The sequence below is a fragment of the Cyanistes caeruleus genome, chromosome 3 (genome assembly GCF_971803275.1).
Source record: "Cyanistes caeruleus chromosome 3, bCyaCae1.hap1.1, whole genome shotgun sequence".
NCBI classification, from domain to species: domain Eukaryota; kingdom Metazoa; phylum Chordata; class Aves; order Passeriformes; family Paridae; genus Cyanistes; species Cyanistes caeruleus.
In genome coordinates, this window is record NC_141703.1 from 42,314,609 (window position 1) to 42,336,782 (window position 22,174).

At 33.7% G+C, this 22,174-nt stretch overlaps 1 protein-coding gene across 6 annotated transcripts in view; it reads right to left on the bottom strand.

Annotated features, from left to right (window-relative positions):
• GPC5 (glypican 5) overlaps nucleotides 1–22,174 on the bottom strand; it is a 584,277-nt gene that overhangs the window by 236,247 nt on the left and 325,856 nt on the right. The window contains exon 8 of one of the 6 annotated variants that reach the window (XM_086880904.1): nucleotides 19,927–21,834. The exons of the other annotated variants lie outside the window; for them this stretch is intronic. Coding sequence (XP_086737030.1) covers nucleotides 21,812–21,834 — 23 coding nt within the window. The 3' untranslated portion in view covers nucleotides 19,927–21,811. Of the gene's footprint in view, nucleotides 1–19,926; nucleotides 21,835–22,174 lie in introns of those variants that run through there. 6 annotated transcript variants of the gene reach the window in all.

Genomic DNA, 22,174 nt, shown 5'->3' on the forward strand with positions numbered 1-22,174 from the left:
CACAGGGCAAAGCTCTCTTTTGCATCCTCACTTATCCAATATCCCTGTAGCTCTGTGTATTATGAAGTCATGATTCATATTAAATTTCAGTAAAGTTGTTGGCCCCTAAGTTCATGTTATAAAAGAATAATTAAGATCCAGGAGATGTTAGAACTAACAATTTACCGCATATATCTGATAACTTGAAAAAGCCTGTGAGTGATAGGGGCTACACTGAAAAAGAAACCATTTGTGTTCCTCTGCCACTGGACTCATGCTGAATGCCTGGCTTTGGTAGTTGGATACTGTGAAGCTGAATTGACAATGAATTCAATGAGCTTTCAACTCCAAAGAACATGAGCCACTTCAGCCTCTTCCAGTATAAAAGAGATTACTTCTGTTTTAAAGCAAAGAACAAATCTCTTTTTAATTTCTTGCAGTCCATGAATTCTAACTGCATTATAATCTTTGCCTTTTGATTTTAGAGCAAGTGCCCCAGTAAACTCCCATTCAGATGCTATAATAAAATCCCTGTTAAAAGAAGTAATAGACAAACTGACTTAGATAAAATGCATGTGTAAAGATGATGCTGGATAAAATATATGATTGCTATTCTTCCTTCCATTATGCCCTTTACTAATTTTGCAGTATCAATAACCTAATAATGTATGAGCAAATCCCTCTCTTCAGTGTGCTATTCAACTATAAAAATAAGAAAACTTGAATTTGTTTTCAGAATATTGTAAATCAGACCTGTGACTGTTACAAAGAAATTAATTAGAATAATCCTTATAATAGGTGTGTATTTAAAACAAAGAAAATATTTGGAGTAGAAATTATTTTTAAATTCTGCCTATTACCCATTTATTTTCACCCCTTTTGTCACTGTTCCCTTCTAATAATTCTGTAATTTTCCATATTTTTTATCCTAAATACATAAACTTTTAAATACAGATGGCAATCCTGTAATTGAACTAGCCTACCTTATTCATCTGGCCTGCTCCTATGGACCTAAATATCCACTGGCATCTGGTAACAAGGCAGCCTGCACCACTGGAACAGAAAAAGCTATGAAATCGTAGTAGTGAAGATATCATTTAATGGTGGCCATATGCACAATGCACTATGCAGCTTTGCTCATTCTTTAAATAAAATAATCACCATGACACAGGTGGATAGAAATATGCAGCAAGATTTTGTAGCATTTAGTCTCAGCAGCCTCTTCTCTAGCTTTTGCTTATTTAGGTTCTATTTTCCAGTATCCAAGTCCTGATACATCTCACTAACTTAACTGTAATGTGCAAAAAGATTTTGTGCCATGGAAAATAAATTCTTATTTCAGCTTGCATATCATATCTGTTTTATTAATACATGAGTGATTATTAGAAATAGGTACTGATCATTTATTCAGGAACATATAAATGTGTCTGAATCATGAAGAAAGGAAGGGAAATTGTTCCCATTTCCACATTTTCAATATAGATAATATTTTATCAAATTTTATAAATCTAAGCTGGTCCATGCTTTATTTCTTCTCAACTGTTCATATTTTCCTTGAATTAAGTTTTTATTTATATATGAACCTCATAGCAAGTTTTGTTATCTTACAAAAATAAGGGTTGCCATATGCCTTCATAAACAGAACTTTTATTTGCTTTTATTACCTTGCTGCATCAACACAACCAGATTGTTTTCGAAAGATGCAGTTTCATACTGCCAAAGAAGCTCCAGAAAAGAATGTATCATTTCAAAACTAAAGTCCACTTCCTGAGGAGCTATTATTTGAATGAAGTTTGGTTACACAGGGCCAACTGGAATGTCAGGACTACAATCTAGAAAATGCTGGGGCTCCACCCTATCTTTTTTTGATATTTTTTTCAAACACCACTATAACCGGAAAAACATGAAATCATTATGTAAATAAGCATACTGGAAATTATAGCAACAAGCATACTAAACTACCTTATCTTTATCTGTTTCCTTTTCTGTTGCTCTACACTTTTATTTGCAATGTGTTAAATACTGATTTCAAGTTTTTTATATCCTGGAAGTTACAGGAAGTTGCTCAACAAAGCATCGAAATACATACAAGGATATGCATTTGAAATGGATATTTCTAACATCTAGATTAGATTTTCAATGATTTGGCTGACATTTATCTGTTCAGAATGCAACAATTCATAAAACAAAACACAGCTTCAATTCTGTCTGGATTCATAAATATTCTAATCTCATTCTCACAGGTAAATAGTGATAAACTGTTAATGACATTTAGCATTCTGAACTGATAATTTCAATTTATTTTCCAGTATAAAGGGCAATATTTTCTTCATTATTTTTGTTTCTTTGTACAGTGTAATTTTGGTTAATAACAGCAAGGTAATTCAAACATGAATGAGGAAGGTAAGATACACCTTATTATCATTCCTCATAATACCTTATTGTTGACACAAATTTCAATGCTGCTTCAAAAATCATTGAAATGCTATTATTTTTTATTTTTTTTTTAAAGTAATCATAAAATTTGAGTACAGGAATTAGAATGCTGAAAGCTCAGGGGTAATTATATTTGTTATGCTGGCTGCATTGGTATAGAAGTACCATGAAAAATCAAAAGTAATAAGTTTTGAAGATTCTCAATGTAAATTAACTAAATGGAAGCAAGACAATTTAACAGACTATTCAGTAAAACATCCTTACAGAAAAGGAATCTTCACATGATAGCATTATCATGGTGAATAAACTATACACCAGACACTGAAAATTTTAGCATTGCCATTTAATGAAAAGATAAGAATTAGTGTTCCAAATCTTCTTTAATTAAGATTAATTAATTTAAAAATCAATAATGAAAAATAATGTAATAAATTTGAAATGCAGTGGGAAATAGCTTCTTCTAACCAGAGATTTTGTAAATTAGCATTTTCTGAACATTTAACAGATCAGGGTTTAATGAGTTTAAAAATGTATATGTAACACTAAACAAAATGCTGATCTTAGTTTAAGAAGACAAAACAATATATTTTAACTACTGAAATTAAGCATTAAGCATTACACCATGTTCTGAGTTACTGAATAATTCAAAATTTCTGTGTGGAAACATATCTATTTTTACTGAGCCTCTAGAAGTAATATCAAGATCGATTAGGTATATAATAAATTAGTGCTAATAAGAAAAACTGAGCATATTATTGGCACATTTTGACTTTACAAAGCTAGGAAATCAGAATTCTCTAGATGTTCCCCAGGTGCCCCAAAAACATGGGCTTACATTCAGTGGTTATTTGAATAACTGCCCTTTACTCTTGTCTGTTTAGCTGGGTGAATACCCTGCATTCACCTGGAAAAGCTGTGTGATTGCAGAGACAAAAAAAAATTATTTGAATGTAATTTCAGACAAGTAAGTTTCCCAGTCTTGATTTCTGCACAGCTGCTCAAGTGACCATGCTAGAACAGACCTGATGCAGGGGCAGCAGAGGTAGCTGGGCCAGAACAGAGATTCACAGGATGAGAGAGACACCAAAAAAAAAAAGCTAATGATGAGTTACAGCTGAAATCACATGAAAGCCTCATTAACATTGCAATAAATCAGGGTTGTTAATTTAGATATCTGAGTGAAATACGTACAGACATGTAGTGACAGCACTCCTGCCCTTTCCTTCCCAAGGCATATATTTAATGTAGGTAAATAAGGTGAGAGGCAAGAAACAATCTAAAATTGTCACCGTTTGTACGAACTAAGAATTCTACTTTTAAGAAGCACTCCAGAGAAATTAAAGGAATATTGTCAGGTATATTTACCAACAGGACTTAAATATAAAAATGTTTCTTTTCTTTTTTAATACCATTTTTAGAAGTGATGCCTTTTTTTCCTCTCCTTTTCATCTTACAGATGAAGCAAATTTTCCCATTTCTTTCTAGAAAACAGAAAATAAGAACCCAGTAACATTTTTCTCAGTTTACTGCAAAGTTTCTTCTGACACTAACCACAAACCTTGTACTTAGATCTTAACTTCATAGCTCTAGTATGAAAGCCTTGTGTGTTTTGCATGGAGATTGTCTATTACAGAGAAGCCATTTTCTCCATGATGTTTTGAAATTCTTCCAAGTTGCAAACAGTTAAATTGCCATATTTTCCCCTAGTCCTTGTACTAATAGAAAAAGGTACCTGCATTTCAAGCACTGCCAAATACATCATTTAGGGATTCAATTTGTATTTCCAATAAAACAATGGTATCTATGCCTAATAAACTAGAAACCCAAAGGGAGTAGCAAGGCATAAAAGGAACAATGTGCTCTTTCTAAATGCCATAGATCACAGCCAGTTTGTATCCAGATTTCGGGAAGCTGGAGATCATTTAAATCTCAGGGCAGGGAAAAAGAAATTTAGGACAAACTGAAACTTTCTTCTGACCATCTTTCTGTGGCTTCTAGCATAATCCCTTGGTTCAGGTACTTAAATGGCTGATGTAATATTGCTGTTATATATGTGAAAGTGATGTGGTCTGTAAGACAAGACTCTTAAATTACACATAAGAAAGGTTTACTATTTTCCTGAAGGAGTAAGTGTTAAGAAATTGCCCTGAAATTCTACATAATAAAACCTTGCAGCACAGGGTAGTTAAGTTCTGAGCTTATGAGCATTACCACAGGATCCTAGTACATTCAAGCTCATTCAAGCACATAGAACAAAAATTAAGGTTCACCTCTATTATTCCCTAACTTCCAGGTGCTTGACTTTGAAAATCTCAATTAAATTATTTTAATTTGTTTCTAAATGCAATCCAGTATAAAGGAAGTAACTGGATCAGGAAGGAGCTAATAACTACATTGAAATGTGTTTGCTTCTGGGCACTCTTTGCGTGTAAAAATGGAAATAGTTTAATTTAATTTTCTTTTCATTACAGCATGAGGGACAGCTCACCCTGTTACTGAATGAATCCCACTATTAATGAACACTTTAATTGATTAAGTAATCATGCAAGTGTTCCTTTTTAAAAATTATCTTCTATTTCTAATATACAAATTATTATTATATATTTATCTTATTTAGCTCCTCCCAGTAACACTTAGAAGCTTTATTCATCTCCCCTTTGCTTCAAACAAAACATGATTTTCTTATGTATCTTCAGCAGAGGGAGACTCAGAAAATTCCCAGGCCATGTCAGAACTGAAATAGAATAAACAACAGCAGTGACTGGCCTCGTTCTCTGACAGGAATTGTAATATTCATATGATTTCTGGATAGATGCTGATCCAACACAAGCACAATGAATCATTAAGTAAAATAAAGTGTTCACTAGACTCCCATGTGCAGCACATTGACCTCAGTTTGCTCCTTCAAGTGTGAGTGCAAGACAGGCACTCACACTCCAGACAAAACAAGTCCCCAGCTTGTATTAAGATGGACCCAATTTTACCATGGATATTTGAAGGAGGAAACTTTCTGTCATCACCAAGCAAGATAGTATCAATGTCTGGCTACGTATTAGCTTCTGCAAATCTGAAACAGCTACACTGGAAACACCGTATGTCAGAAGTCAGTAGTTTCTATATCAGCCACATGTAAAGTAATTCATGTTTTACAAAACAGAACCAAAGAATTTATATCTACCTACAAATCTGTCTTTCTTACACTCTTGGATCATTTATTATCACTTGTAACAAAACCACAGAGGTAAGTTTTTTTTGAACTAAGTCTGGATGACAGCAGTCAAGCAGGTTATTTGCTGGGCCCACGATAAGTAATCCAGAAACACTTTTTTTTTCCTTTTTATTTAATCCAGTTTGATCAACAAACAAGTGGGTTAATTTTATGTCTCCCTGTGTTTGGGGGAAGGCTGCAGGATCTGCCTGAATGCCAGATTTCCTGGGAAAGAAAGTAGGAATATGAAATCATCTATCTATGGCCAATGCCAGTTACTCCTTTAAAATATGGGGCAACAAGTAATTCATATTATAAAACCATGTATAATTAAATAAATTTCCTCAAAAGATCACACATTATTTAATTTAAATTTATTTAATATAATGAAAAACTATTTTGAAGCTATTTATGGCTGAAAAACGATGAAATGGAAAAATACAGTTCATAGTAAGAAAAAAGACAGGTAAAGCCAGCATTTCTGTGTTTTAGCACTCTTTCAAAACAAAAGCACAGGACCACCTTTAACTTACTTTTTTCCAGTTCTGCAGCTAAAAATTCTTGCCAAGCTCTCTTAATTTTGTGGAATGAGAAGGCCAGATTCCAAGCTCCATTCTAGTAATTTGTCACAGGTAGCTATGCTGTTTCCCATGGTTATTTTTAACCTTCTAACTTGCTGTCCTTCCAATCTTTCTTTTCATTCTGCTGCTTTATCTTCCACTGATGACTTCAGTTGATATTTGTGTGAGGAAATAATGTAGTATTTGATTCATGGCTACTAAGGCTTTGACAAGAAAACCTCTGAAATGAGAGACTATGTATAATGGACTAGATATTGAAGTAAAATTAAAATGAAATAACTATTTAAAATGCAAATACCTATGGTTTCCAAGCAAGTTTTCTATCTAAGAAAACTCAAAATCTCTGCTTTGTGTTTAAAATGGACAGAAATAATAAGTTCTATGGGGACATCTGGGAAAATATCTTACACTGGAGTAGTGCAGAACAGGAATGCACATATAGGTAAAGTGCAATTCTGCCCACATGTCCCCTACAGGGGAATACCTTCTATTTATTCGTCCTTACAGGGACAAATATGAGGTATCATCCACCAGGTGTTCTTGAAGGAAATCACGGTAGTAATTTAAAAGTAATTGCACACTGTGTTCAGGAAAACTAGGAGCAAGGACTCAAGCCTAAAAGAAGAAAGTAGATTGGGTTTTGGAGCAAAAATGTCAGCAGAATTAAATGAGCATTTAACACGTTTGTTTCCTTCAGAAAGTCCCCTGGTGAAATAGGGTCATGACTTGAGGATATCTTCCTCTGTGTACATTATAGGTAAATATACTGATGCTTCAAAACTAGAAACTTTGCTAGAAAGCAGAATTTTGTCAATGAGCTTTATTTGGCTTTGAAAAGAAATATAATCAACAGATCCTCTAAAGTATTCTGAATGAGTATCTTAATTTCAGAAGTAATGTGGATAAAAAATGAGACATGCCTCTGCATTTATAAAATAGGAGACTATATCTTGCCTACTTTGTCAAACAAAATAAGACAAGCATTTAATGAGTAGTAAAAGTGAGAAATGCAAGTATAATTATCTTGCCTTGCCTCCTGTTCTGGTCTCCTGCTTCAAATCCAACAAGTATTCCCCTAGAAAAGAAATTGTAAGTATTTCTACTCAAGTTGCACCATGCACTGTGCAGAGAATTAGCTCTGCACTTACATACATATTAACAGTACACCGCTAGGAAAATTGTGCTACTGTGTTGAAATTTAGCACTTAGGGACTCAATAGGTTTTAAGGGTTTAGTGTTTCAAATAGGTCAGATCTGGGTGGGTTGACACACAGAATTTGCTGATAATCAACACATGAATTGCTTCAAATTGTGGAAATTCTTCACAGACATTTTTTTATACAACAATAAGTGGGAAAAAATTCCCTTATTTTTTCTCTGTTTTGGAAATGACTGAGATAATTACTTTTCCTTCAGATTTCCACACACAGAAAAATAAACCTTAATCAGAAAAGTTAAACATCTGGCTAATCAATAAACAAGGAAGATGAGTGATTTATAAGAAAAATTACTACATCAGCTAGTTTACCTGCGATTTACAAAAGTGAAAACTATGGATATTTGTAGATAATCAAAGTTAATAAACTGTCTTCCTCCTCTTCCCATAACACATTCTGAATTAAGAGTACATATTGGAAGTAAAATTATTTCAGAAGGTTAAAAACAGCAATCATAACTTGTTTGTATAGGACAGATCTTTCAATTTGACTAGCACCTTCCTCTACAAATCCCTAAAATTATTTCCATGGGATTATGGTGGATTAAATGACAGTTCAGGGTAAGACTGGCAGAATTAGGTCCTAGGAGATTTCCTGTGCTATGCAATGATCCCTGAAGAGAAGGGGTAGGAATTACACTACTAAAATTATTCAAGCCAAATGGGATTTATAATTTAATATACCCTTTAAGAAACATTTCTTCATTAACATGAGGACAGACAGCAGGATGATATGGAACTACAGATTTTACTTGTGTCTAATTTTTCATTTTCAGCTTGGTCCTTGCAAAGGTATTGCTCTTTATTTTTAAATCTGAGAAAGAATTATTATTTCTATTACTTGAATATATTAAAATTATCAGCTCACAAAGTAAACCCATTTACAGAAAGGCTGGGTTTTTTCATTGCTTGTTTTCATTTGGAGTTTTTTGTTCTTTTGTTTTTTGTGATGGAGAGAGAGACAGGAGAATACAAAACTATAGCCTATGGGATGGGAAAAGTAGAAACTGAGAAATTATATTGTGATTCATTTCACGAAAATAAAATATAACTCCCCATTCTGCACTGAAAATGAGACCTTTGAGACTCTGGAAAAAGTGAGTTCGCTTAATAAAATGCATTGATTGAGAAACAGTAAACGCAATACTTGATACCCCATCCACTGTAAATATTATCCTTCTATCTTAACTGCTTCTGCTGCACATTTTCTTACCAAAATGTTGCAGTATTCAAAAACTAATCAAAATGTTTTCTGTAAGATTTTTTTTTGAGAACAAATGTAACATAAGTGTGCATCAAAAGCACTCAGGAGACCTTTGAAACTATAAATAATCTACAAAATTGTCATCCTGAGATCATTCATATAATTAAAAGATACAGAAAGACACACCTTGCAACCTGAGAGATCTGCTAATGGCAAGGATCTAAAGGACCTAAAGTTCTGTTATTCTTGTCTTCTCTTACTTACTTTTCATTTATGTTACTGCTTTTGTTTTGGTTTGGGATTTTTTGTTGTTGCTGTTTAAATTAGCCTATTAATGCTTAAGACTCTTAAGGGTCTCTACAGTAACATGTAAAGCATAATCCATAAAAATGTATTAGTCCACTTTCAAATGGGAGGCAGTGTTGAATGGCATCATTTCTGGAACCACAGTATCACTTGGTGCAGTGATGTGACTGCAGAAGTGGAATCTCTACCTGTGAGGAGCAAGGAGACTGTCATCATGTTTAAGGGTAGGTGTTTCTTCAATAAATACAATGACATTGAAAAAGCACAAAGCTACCTAAGTAGGAAAAGTTAACATCAAATCACTTCTGGTTTAACTTCAATTTCCTTAATTCACCTTGGCCAGGTTGTTGTTTTTTTTTTAAAAAAAAAAAACAAATCAAAATATTTACATCTAACGGAAGAAGATTTGTATAATAGAAATATAGAACACAATGTAAGAAGTCATTTTTGCTTGCACAAGAAGAAAAGGTTCAGAAAAGCCCAAGAGTTAGTGCATCATCCAGCAGTAATATAGGTAAAATATTGCTTCTAATCACAAGTGTGTGCCACCTGGTATGTGTTCAGGACCACTGTTACTGCATGCAAATCAGTCATTATCGTAAAAACACAATCTTGAGCTGGCAATTTCCTCGTCAGCATGTAGAAACCAGGGTTTCAAACAGACAAAGCATTTTTTTTTCAAAATGCAAATTGAATTTTCACACCTGCTTGGATCTCTGACCTTCTTTAGACACCTGTTCCTTTCTTTTGATAGCCTTTGCATTTATTAGTTTTATTCTCAGTGCTCATCATTTCTGTTCTTTCTCTAGGCCTCTGTCTCTAGTATTCATTTTTCTCTGTTTGTTTCTCTTGTTTATTTTTGCATCTCCTTTCTAAGGGCTCTGCCATCCCATGTAGGTTCTACTGATTGTGCTTCCTATTTCAGGTGAAGCGTTGCTCAAGGCAAGTGGGATGTCATGTGGCTATGAGAAGTTTCACAGGTATTAGGCAGGCCCCAGGCTGTGGGATTTCTTTCCCCAGGCAGCCCTGTTCCCAGGAATCATTTCACCTCCTCCTGCATCTGCAGGACATACCATTCTCTCATCATCTCCTGAGGAACCACTTTGTCACAAAAGCCAGCTCTTCTTCTCCCAAGCCTGCCCAATAGGTGATACCAGTTCAGTTCTCCAGTACTGAGGAGCTCAAATGGGGCAGACACAGAGGCAAGGTCTTGGCTCAAGCTCTTCTACTCAAAATGAGATGGAAAAATTGGATGTATCAAAAATCTGGTGAAAGAATTTATAAAAGTCATATAAAAGCTGAGAATCTGTGATCAACCATTCACCAATTCTCCCATGTGTTTAGCTGTTCATGCAGACAATGTATGACTTTTTGGACCAGAATCACTTTGCTCTCCTTCCTTTGGAGAAACCCATCAAAATAGGCACAAGATTATTGTTACCTCAGTCTAGATCCATCTTGCCCCTGGAAAATTATTCACATTATGCCTGTACATATGGTGGTCCTGATTGCATCAGTAAAAATTTGCCTCACCAGCTAAACAGGTGAATGATTTTAGGGCAAATGAGCCTATTTCTGACGTAAAAATTCAGAGAAGAGCTGATAGTTATGCCACAGACATCTATATATTTACTCAGAATAAACCTGTGAGACTTTCTGAAATCTTTTACTATGCTTTTTTTTTTTTTTTTTTCAAATTAAGCAAACTATACCTAAAATAGCTTTGCATAGGTTAATAAATTGCAAATAAGATCAAAGAGGCCTAAATTATACTTTAACATACTAATATATCAGTAATAAAATTAAAATCCTGGCAAGGGGAAGGATGAGTAAGGCAAAAGATATCTTTGGAGAAATTATGTAAATTTGTGGAGAAACTTCAATTTCAAAACTTGTGAGGAGAGTGACTAAGCAGATTTGAAATGATTATATCTTATGTGCATATTTTTCTACATATCTATGTCTCTGTGTTACTTTGATAATCATTGTCCCTGGGACTATATATTGAAATACATAGAGAGAAACAGTAAGGAAGTATTTCTTTATGTAATCTTGTAATTGTAATCTTTATGTAGTCTTGTAATTAGTCATATGTGTCAAAACAAGCTCAAATCATCTGTCAGAAAAGATGTTTCCCAAACCCAATGATTTCAGGAATAAATATATGGAAAAACATAAAAGACATTAGTTCTAATTTTACTTCCAAGACTGATTAATGGGGTATCCAAAATCTCCCATCCATCGTGATTCATTTCTGTTCATTTTTGTTTCCTTCCCCAACTCAAAGACCTTACTGACCATACAGTTCCCTCCAGAACTGTTCTGACAGTATTCTCATTTTTCTTTCCTCTCTAATTTTAGTTTAATTTGTCCTTAAAATAACTATTTTGGATCGAAAAATCGATTAACATAATAATGTGCCTGAAGTTATTCAAGTTACCATCTGTATGTTTTTTTCTCATGTCCTGTAAAGGCAAGACCTACAGACATACATGTTTTGGTATTCTTACCAAGCAAGCAGATGTAAAGAATTCAAAGAATTCTCATTATATAGAATAACAATTTACTTATGGTCAAAATATACAAGGTTAACAATTAGGAGAAATAATTATCAGGAAACAGCAGAAGGAAGGTCATAGCTTAAACAAAGGTGTTGCTGCAGTTTACAAGACCATTAGGTTCATAATTTTGGCCCGTAGTCCTCTGTCTGCCACCTTTACAAAAGTCTTAGGAAGTCCTTTAAAGTATTCTCATTGTGAATAAAATAACTATTAAGTTGTTCATGCTGCTGTAGTTAACATTGCATCAGCAGTTTTACTGTAGCCATTGGTTTCACAGGTTCATAACTCTACGGTAAACATGTTCTTCAGTCTGAAGCTCAGCATAGAAAAGAGAATTCATAAAAAAAGAAGTTCAGCTATCAAGGAAAATATGTTTATTCAGCGTCGGATTTTGAAAGAAAAGGAGTTTAGGTGAGCATGCTAGTCTAAAAACTATTTTACACTTTGGAAACTATTAAATACATAAAGATCAGTGTGCTTTTTTATGGTTGTCCTGGTTTTGAATGAAAATAGGTTCATCATGTCAGACTGATGCTATTTCAAAATTGTCAGAAGTGTTTTAAATTATCCATAGTCTTCTAAACATGTCCACAACTCCTTGTCAGCAAATCTGCAATGACTTTTAGTCATTAAAAGCATGTCCATGTCTACAAAGGGTATGTTTTCAAAGCTGACCACTAGAACTTTAAGTCCCTATCATATCAACCATCAAATAAAAGGGAATAACAATGTTATTATTATATCATAATAAAAGGTAGAGCTAAAGATGTAATGCTTTACAGAAGGAATAATGGTTTTTCAGAACTAATACTATTGCTTTTCCTTATTGATCCTCACAGAGCTGCTAAAGCTTCATCCTGTATGGCAGAATAAGTGTATCATATAGCATAACAAAGATGAGAACTCAATATAAATAAAGTGAATAATTACCTTAAAAAGACTTAAATATGGCCTGAAACACTCAGTCCAAGGAGTGGATGCTTTAACTTCACTAGAAAGCTTCCACTGGGCAGGAGGGAAGATAAAGGATCTGATCCTATTTTGCACTCTCCTAAAGTCTCTGTTAAGTGATCTGCTGCAAAGAACACAACTCACCAAAGCAAAATGTTCAGGAACTTTGTTGTAAACACTTGCACCAGGGAGTTTCTTCCAAAGTGATCCACCTCTGTCCTCCTGTAATTATGAAACTTCAGGGAGTCTGTGGCTTTTATTTAAGCATATGCTACCACAGGCCTGTGCTGCTGCAGGATTTCATATCAATTCCAAGGTGTTTTCCCCACAGCTATAAGTCCCATATTCTGTAAGGAGGACATTGATTTCTATTGGCATGTCATAACACAACAGTCATTGCATCCTCAATGAGATTTACATTGCACTGTCACCAAAGAAATATGGGGCTTCAAAATTATAAACTGGCTCCTTTCAATTTATTTATTCATTGTGTAAGAACAAAGAATATTGCAAGCACCTCACAAATATTGAAGAGGGGTCATTGCTTAGAGCAATTCTTATTTTCAGGCTATTTTATAAGTTTGCATTGAATTACTGCATTAAACTCAATGTTAAAAAAATCACCCAAAAGTAAGCTCAGAAGACTTAATTTCTGCTATGAATACAGACAAAATAAAACAAAAAAATCCCCAAAAAACCAACCAAAAAAAAAAAGTTGCAAAATACAAAGTTAAAAGGACACTAGCAGGATAAAAGTCATATTTTTTTAGTGCATGTCATTTCCTTAGCTACTAATACCATTAGATTTATAAGACTGAGAAAGGAAAAGGTAATTTAATTTCCATCATTTTTGCTGTATATTGCCAAAGGTCAGTCTCTTCACAGCACAGTATCTACCTGCATCTGATAGTATGTAAATCAATTCACAAACAATTCAAGAAAAAGAAAAACAGCATTAAAAGATAATCTAATGACACAACTTATAAGGGATAGGAGAGATGTAGTTTTGTAAAGTATTGAGCCTTGGAGCAATACAAAGCAACCATATCGAGTACAGGGCACATCTCCACAAGGAACCAGCAGGGCTACGTGTTAAGTATTAAACTAATTCCCAAATAAGGGAAATTGCCAAATTTTTCATCTCAGCAGAGTTTCTGCAGAAAAAGAACTACTCCAGAAAAAGAATTCTTCCATTTTCTCACAGCAGCTGGAGGTCTTCAGACAGTTTAGAAATCCTAGATTAATGATCGCTACTTCACCCTCAATTATCTTCTCTGATTACAATAAATATTTTTGGTGCTGAAAGAAATCTCATTACTGTCTGACTACTTATCATTATTAGTGTTACAGTGTGTAGGTGATAGTAACTAAATGCAAAGAAAATAGTTCACTTTGTTGTTCAGTGCTTAAATAGTAACCCTGAAGAAAGCAAGAAAAATCTAGTATAGAAACCTGATCTGTGTTGTGCCTCAGAAGTGTCAGGGTACTCTAACATTAAATATTCCCTTCTCTACTGAAGAGTTACAGCAGTCAATAAAAGTAGTAGGAAAGATGACAGCACAACAAGACAGTTATGAGAACTCTTGGCAGCAGGTGCACTTGGCTACACAAAATGAAAGAATGAACATGGAGACCAAGGCTGCTGGAGCACAGCAAGAGTAGGTAAGCAAGGCACAAGCACATTAAAGTGGTTCACAATATCATCGCAAAGCATAGCTGGATCAAGACAGAATGAGAGGCACCAGAACAGAACTAATCCTAAAAGAGGAATACAGAAGATAATGCACTGCACTGAAGAGACAACAAGCAAAATGTCTGATGCTCCATACTGTTTCTTCACTTTTCTACAGGGCACTAGTGATTCTAGGAATAACTGTATCTACTGTAGGCCTCTATGGGAATGAATGGGCTTTCCAATCCACTTGAAAAAACACTTATATTGCAATCATAGAATATCCTGAGTTGGAAGGGTCTCAAAAGGGTCATTGAAGTCCAGCTCCTGGCCCAGAACAGAAAACTCACAAGAATAACACCGTGTGCCTGAGAGCATTGGCCAAACACTTGAACTCTGTCAGGCTGGTGCTGTGACCACTGCCCTGGGGAGCCTGTTCAGTGCCCAGCCACATAGAATCTTTTCCCTGATATCCAACCTAAACCTCCCCTGACAGAGCTTCAGGCCATTCCCTCAGTCCTGTCATTGGTCGCCAGGAAGAAGACCAGTGCCCACATCAGCACCTCACTTTAAAACAGAATACTTATCTAAGTGCCAGGACTTAGAAAAATACTTGGTTTATGAAAGAGAGAATAGCACCAATCTAGAAAGATACAATGTAGCAAGCCTTTGGAAATGCAATAAAAATAAATCTTCTGTCCAAAGACCCATTCTGATTCTAAACAAAGAACTCAATTGCTGGTTACAGAGCAAAGGCTAAAGAAACCTGACTAATACTTAATTGATACCTAGTAATGTTCTTAGTCTCCCAATCTCATTGCATTGTCTGTTATTTTGCTTTTAAATAGATATTGTAATAGGAAAACTATTTCAAAAATGAAAAATTGCATATTGCTGCTTTGCAAAAGTTAATGCAAACATTTTTGAGATGCTGTAAGTTCATCATGCCAATGTAAGTAGAAATATTTTACTAGAGGCTAAGGTTTGTATTCAACAGAAACTTAGTTAAAAAATACACAACAATAAATTAAATACTGGAAAAATAAACATATTTTAAGAGTTTATTTCTTTCATAGTTGAATTAACTCATGTTATTCATAAAAGGCATATTTCTTTCTACAGCCTCAATTGGGCATCCTCACTCTTAAGATGAGACAGCTGTTTTTTTTGAGGAGCTGTTTTAGACAGTTAAAAGACTGCAGATAATTGACTGGTCAAATCTGTAGGAGTCCCTTAGAGCTTGTAAAACATTCTTCTACATTTGTAATATTAATACCTAGTTTATCCTTGCAAATCAGCAAAGACTGTTTCCTGCTTAAGTTAGAAATCTCTTTTGTAATCAATTATGTGAGTACTTTGAGTTCTGAGCAGGTAAAAAATGTCTGTCCAGGATAAAAAATGAAACTGAGTGGATGAGATTTATTAGTTCTTGCAATAATTGTTCTTACTGGAACAGACAGAAAGTATATATGTTTATACTGCAAGACTAGAAATGAAAAATTATACCAAAAGTATGAAGAAAATAACACAGAGCCATTATTATACTACATTAAACAGTCTCGAGATATTAATAACTTTCCATTTGTTTAGTTATGTTCTTAGAATTTTCCTCATGAATGTACTTGAGATTCAGCTCTCCAGTGTTGCTAAGAAAATTTATATAAACACTGAGTTCTCAAAGGGCTTCTCAGATGTTAGTAATGAAAACTTGGCCAGCATCCCCACTATCAGAGTTTGATAAAGTAAATACAAACATAGCCATTTTTTAAAAAAGAAGACTGAAATCTTTTATGCATAGTTATGTAATGCATTGCATGCACGTTATTATAGTCATTATTTTTTAAATATGGGAATTTTCTTTGGTGGAAAAGCATAGGTTGTTATGAACCAGTAGACAGTGCTTTACATGCAGGTAGTTTCCACAACAATTTCTTTGACAAAAAAATAGTGCCAAACCAACCAAAAATTGTAAGCAAAAAGCTTTTGTGTGTATTGTTACGTATCGCTAACCTCATCACACATATTTGGAAGTAGAAATCTCCCATTTCTTTACAAAAAATAAATTTCTATGTTACATATCCACAATCTGCTTATCAGTTGAACTCAACTCTTTTGCATGTTAAGGTTTTCTTAATCCCTTTGGTTCGTCAGAAGTTAAAATATATTATTTCCAGTGTTTTCTATTATTTTACTATACAGTGCTTAATAACTCACATAAAAGTTTTCAGAAAGAAATTTAATTCATTTTTTGAAAAAATAAATCATATGTTGGTGAACAATTATCTCTGAGGATGTAGTCTATAAGAATCCTAGTTTATTAAAATGTGTAAGATATTTTTTGTAAATCAGGTTTATGCATAAAGCCAGATTTTAATGGGAAAATATTCCATTTTCTGAGTGATCTAGAGTCTCTCTATTGTCATCATAGAAAAATAGCTACATATTGGGAAAAATTAATCCAGGTTGTATTAATTCCATAGTTTTTGATCAAGAAAACTTTATTTGGAATTATCCAATTTTCTTGATAGAATATCAAAGTGAACCTAGAGTACTCTAAATTTAGGAACTAACCTTTAAATTGAGACAAATCCAACTTTATATCACTTATATTCATTGTTTGAACAAGAAAAAAATTTTAAAAATCTGTATTTCTCTCATATTTTCTTAAACACTTGAACTGAAAGTTGATTATATATAAACATATAATAAAATTTGGATTTTTCATTTCATTTATATATTTGAGAGAAGGATTAATAAAAGTGCTGATGAGTGGAAAAGCACCAATTTTTTCTGAGCATAAAACTTAGGAATTTTTATAGTATGGTGCCTTGCAACTTTGGACATTATTTTTACAACACAGGGAAAAGATCTTTCTCTATACAGTAGGCATTCATGAGAGCATAATACCTTACAGGGGCTACAGAGAGTTACATTCTAGTGTGATACAACATATGGCTTATTTATTTCGTAAGAAAAATAAAAGCTGCAATAAAATTATCCTTTCCCTGTAGCCAAAGACATAGAATAACATTAGGTAGGATCTTAAGTCACTCTTTAATAAGAATTCAGGGTTCATTATTATAACAAGAAAAATCATGCAATGATGTGTTGCTGTCATGCAAAACATGTCAGAATTTTTCTTGTGGGACAAATTACACACGAGCTACGTAGAAATTGATGGACAAAAAAAAAAAAATAATGGAAATGTCATTGGAATGGGCTTTAGGTATTCTGTAGCGTTTATAACTGGGTGAATAAGTGCAATTATCTGACAATGTATGTGTGCTGGGCTGACCTCAGCAGCAGCCAAATCCCTTCCGAGACTCTCACTCACTCTCGCACAGGACAGAGGAAATTGAAGGAGGGCAAGAAGGCTCAGGGTTCAAGGCAATTACAATATATGAAACTGGTTTCTTTGAACATGTCTATACAAGTCTACATGACTATCTAGTCAGAAAAATGACTTTTTCTTATTTCAACTTCTAGGCAACCCACTCCTTATCAGCAGAAAGAACAGCAACTAAAACCAGGAAAAAACATCACTAAGACTATTATAATACTGTGACAAATACTGAACGACTCAAGAGCCAGAAAATGGTTCTAGGAAGGATTTACTTTTATTTAATTCAGAAATATTTCTTTTACATGAAAAGCAGATTTTCAAATATATTTGCATTATTTTGGTTTCTTTGTAAGTTAATGGTGCTTAAAGACTTGTGTAAATATAATAAAAAATGTAACCAGTTTGTTCAAAGACAAGGATTTAGAAAAGAATCCTGACAGAGATTAAGCAGCAAATAGAAAATTCTCTGTAATAGAATCTGAGACAATTATAGCACCACTGATTGAATAACCCATTCATTTACCCTTTTAAAGGATCGAAAGAAAGGAAGAAATGAATTTTACAAGCTGAAAATTTTTAGATATTAAATGTAGCATATTAAATTAAGATCTTCCCTTTCAGCCTGCAAAATACTTTATAGCAAATGCTCCATCTCATTCATATTTAAATTACATGAGTTCATTGCAACCTTAGAAGAAGTCAGAATTAATTTAGTTTTTAAATGTTTGCAAAATGCAGGTTATATCAAGGTTCTCAAGTCTACTAAACCTACAGATCAACATGGATCCAAGCAACAAGAAATCTATCTATAACAAACTTTGCAACTGAAAATACTAAATTCTTTCACTGACTTTAATTTGACATATACTTCTGAGTCTGCTATTATGCAGTCTTTCCTTTTGGATTAGCACCTTTAGCCAAAGGCCATTATGCTAAACTCATGGAAAAATGGAAAAAATATTAAAAAAATACCATTTCCTAAATAAAATTACAATTTTTTTATCTTAATCAGTGTCACTAGATTTGAAAATAAATCATTGAGTTATGAACTTTTGAACTAAAAAGAAGAGTATTTTTTTGTCACATTTAATTTCTATAATGTAATCCCCAGCACCTTAAAACAAGAAAAAACCTACAAATTAAAATATTAAAATTTCCCCATTTGTGGGTTTTTATTTCTGATAGATAAATAAAAAATATACTTAAATTTATATTTATTTGTAAATTTTAATGCACTTGTTTTTATCTTTTATAAAAAGATAATTTAATGGTTATTTTATTTTTAGTTTTATACTGATGCAGCTCTTATATTCAATTAAAAATGGAAAGAAAAAGAAATAAAGGTTGAATATATTATGCTCTTCAAATTATAATGTATAATAGGACTATTAAGTTTGATTACAGTTTTGAAAATTAAGGACGTTTCTTTTCAAATAATATACTTCATATCCATATAAATATATGTCCTTTCAGATTATCCAAGCTCAAGTAATTCTTTCTTTTTAAAAATAAGGTTTTTATACTTCTTGATATAGTTAACATGTGTCTTTTCTCTCTGGAACTTGATACTTCAGAAAAAAGTGTGTTAGTGGCACTGTGTACACTGAGATTTACTTCAGGACATCAATAACTTCATTTGTTTGAAGACCTTTCTCTAGGATATGGATAGGTTTAAAAGGTTTTGTAAGGATAGGGCCATGTTGGAATATACAAAAATAAGATAAACTCAGTTACTTACATTTTGGAGATTTCTGTTGCTCTCAGACTGATCTGTCTAATACTCTTTAGGTTTGGTGATGGACAAGGTGATTTTACCATCATAAATATATGTATTCAATCAGACAATTTTTAAATATTCAAGGTATTAATCCTAAATTCTGGTATTTAAATTGAGTGTAAATTCTTATTTACACTCACTTAATATTTATTACCAAATACATTTTGTGGAGGGTCTTCCTATATTTTAATTATACAGCATATAGGCAGATACAACAATGCTCTATATTAAATTTTCAGAAATTACAGAAATAAAATACTGTTACTAAATTTTACCATATGTGCCTTTAAGAATTATAAAAATATATAAAATTTAATTTATCTAATTTATCTAATCACAAAAATTTGAAGACTAAATGTTTTTTAGGAGTGGCTCTATTCCTTTAGATGCTAGTTCTCATTAATTAGTAAAGGCTTACTTCCTTCCTATGATTCTCTAAATCAACATACTTTAGCAAAATAAAAATGCTAGAATGCTAAAATCACAACAGTCACTACAAAACCAAGATAAAAAAAATGGGAACAGATACAGGAGAAGTCTTTCAATGGGATTAAGAATAAGGGCTATTTTTTTAAGAGTAATCTGGAATATAAGAAAGAATGCTACAGAAAAGGGAGTTATAGGAGTAAAAGCCTAGAAAACAGACAACTATTTATTAAGGATAAGGCAGAGTAAGACAAGCAATGCAAGACTTTGAAGCATTAGGTGATTTATTGAAGTTTAAAGTAGGAAATGTGATTTAATACCATGGGAGTACAAGGTTGGTACTGCTTTACTGTACTTGAAATAAAACAAAGGGGTAACAGAGAAGGAAGTACATTATTTAATTTCTAGTTGGTTGTATTCATGTGTGCATGCACAATAGTCTCTGAAGAGCCAACATCAATACTGGAATTACAGGTGAGATGATGAGATCCATAAAGTGATTTACTAGTAGAAAACACCTGTGCTCTGACCAGGATGTTTTTCACAACCCTGAAGCACTTGTACAAGTGAGTTGTTGCACATTCTGTGTTACATAAATGGACAGAAAGAGCCCAAACAAATAAAACAATAAATAAAACAGGAAAGGCTTAGAGACCAGATAATGAAAAGTTATTGCATTCTCTAGAAAAAGCAAAGATTTCTCCTAAAAGGCTGGAATTGCTCTTCTTTGGAACCATCCCTTATTGGTAGCAGATCCACCTGGAAGATTTCTTCTCAGTTTATAACAGATGATGTGCCAGAGAAATGATGTTTCTGAAATTAGTCTAAGATCAAAACAAGTTATACTGTCTTGTACCTTAGGCTTACAGCCTATTCTAAAAAATACCTGCTAAAACTCAGATGTGAAGTGGTAATATGTCAAGCTCCTAAAACTCAATTATGGCTTATAAATGTCACTAAAAGAAAAGATGTACATTGATTTGGTTAAAAAAAAATCCACTGCTTACTAATTTAACATCTTCTGTTTCTGCATTTTCCTTTGCAGACATTTTATTTCAATTATTCACCAAAGAAAGATCAGCTCTTAATTTTGTAGGCAATGAAAGTTAACACTTGGGAAGAATTGAAAATCTCTACAGATCTTATCAGAAAAGATGAAAATACATCTAAAATACATTATTCAAGACTGTATTTCTTTAATTATGTATGTTAGACAATGTCATACCGCACTGCATTTTAGGGATTTGTTTTGGTTTGGTTTTGAATAGGAAACTCACCAGCAGGAACAGTCATTTCTCTGAAATAACAGTGTGACCATAGTACTTCCTCGTATCCATTTTTCCCTTTCTTATTTCTAATGCTCTCATCTGAATGCAGTTTTTTTCTCTAATCACTTTTCTATTTTGCAGGAGTTTAAAAGTATCTAGTTATCTTCTCTTTTGATGTTAAACTGTATACTGAGATTTATAGAGTAATGTGAAAAGGTGATGGATAGCAGGCTTAGCATTCCTTAAACTTTTTTATTTTAAGCACTGCATACATACATTGTGGTTAAGTATAATTTTATTTTCAATTTAGAAAACTGCACTAAGCACAATTCCACTGAAAAGTTCTCTTTAATGACAACACAGATCAAAGTTACAAACCATATATTCATTCCTATCAGTCTTCAAGATTTCAAATTAAATATATATGTGGAAAATAAGATAAGATCAATGTATTCACTTAGGGAGTAGACAAATTTTTTTACGAGTGTGTGGCCTAACCCTGTCCAGCAGACACAGCCTCACATAGATTCTAGTTCATCCCTCCCCAGTGGGACAATGGAGAGAATCAGAAGGGTAAAAGTGAGAAAACTCATGGATTGAGATAAAGACAATTAAACAGAAAGTGTGAAAGGTGGGCACACATGCAAAGCAAAACTCATTCACCACTTCCCACGGGCAGGCAGGTGTTGAGCCATCTCCAGGAAAGCAGGAATCCATGCAAGAGTGGGAAGACAAACACCATCACTCTGAAAGTCCCCTCCACTTCCTGCCTCTTCCCCCCTCCACAGCTGTCATTGCTCAGCATGGCCCCATAGAGATGTGGGATATCCCTTTGGTCACTTGGCATCAGCTGTTCCAGCTGTGGCTCCTCCCCTGTGCATCCTCAGCCCCCGCGGTGATGGGACACTGTGAATGGCAGGAAAGGCCTTGACGCTTGAAAGCTGATACATTGCTGTGTTATTAATATAGCTTTGGTCACAAATCCAAAATATAGCACCTCTCTGAAGAAAACTGATTCTGTCCCAGCCCAATCCAGCACAACAGATAACCTGTTTAATTCTGGGCAGGGGAGAGCTGTTAGAAGAAAATATGCAGTTCTAGTCTGGCCTCTCAGTAGCATCACTCTTACTGACATCCTCAGCCAAGCTGCATAAAGGGCATCAGAAGCACAGCTTCTCATGCTTCAGATGTGAGACACAATTCTTTGACCTTGATTTGCAGAGAATTAAAAATTCCAGTGTACACA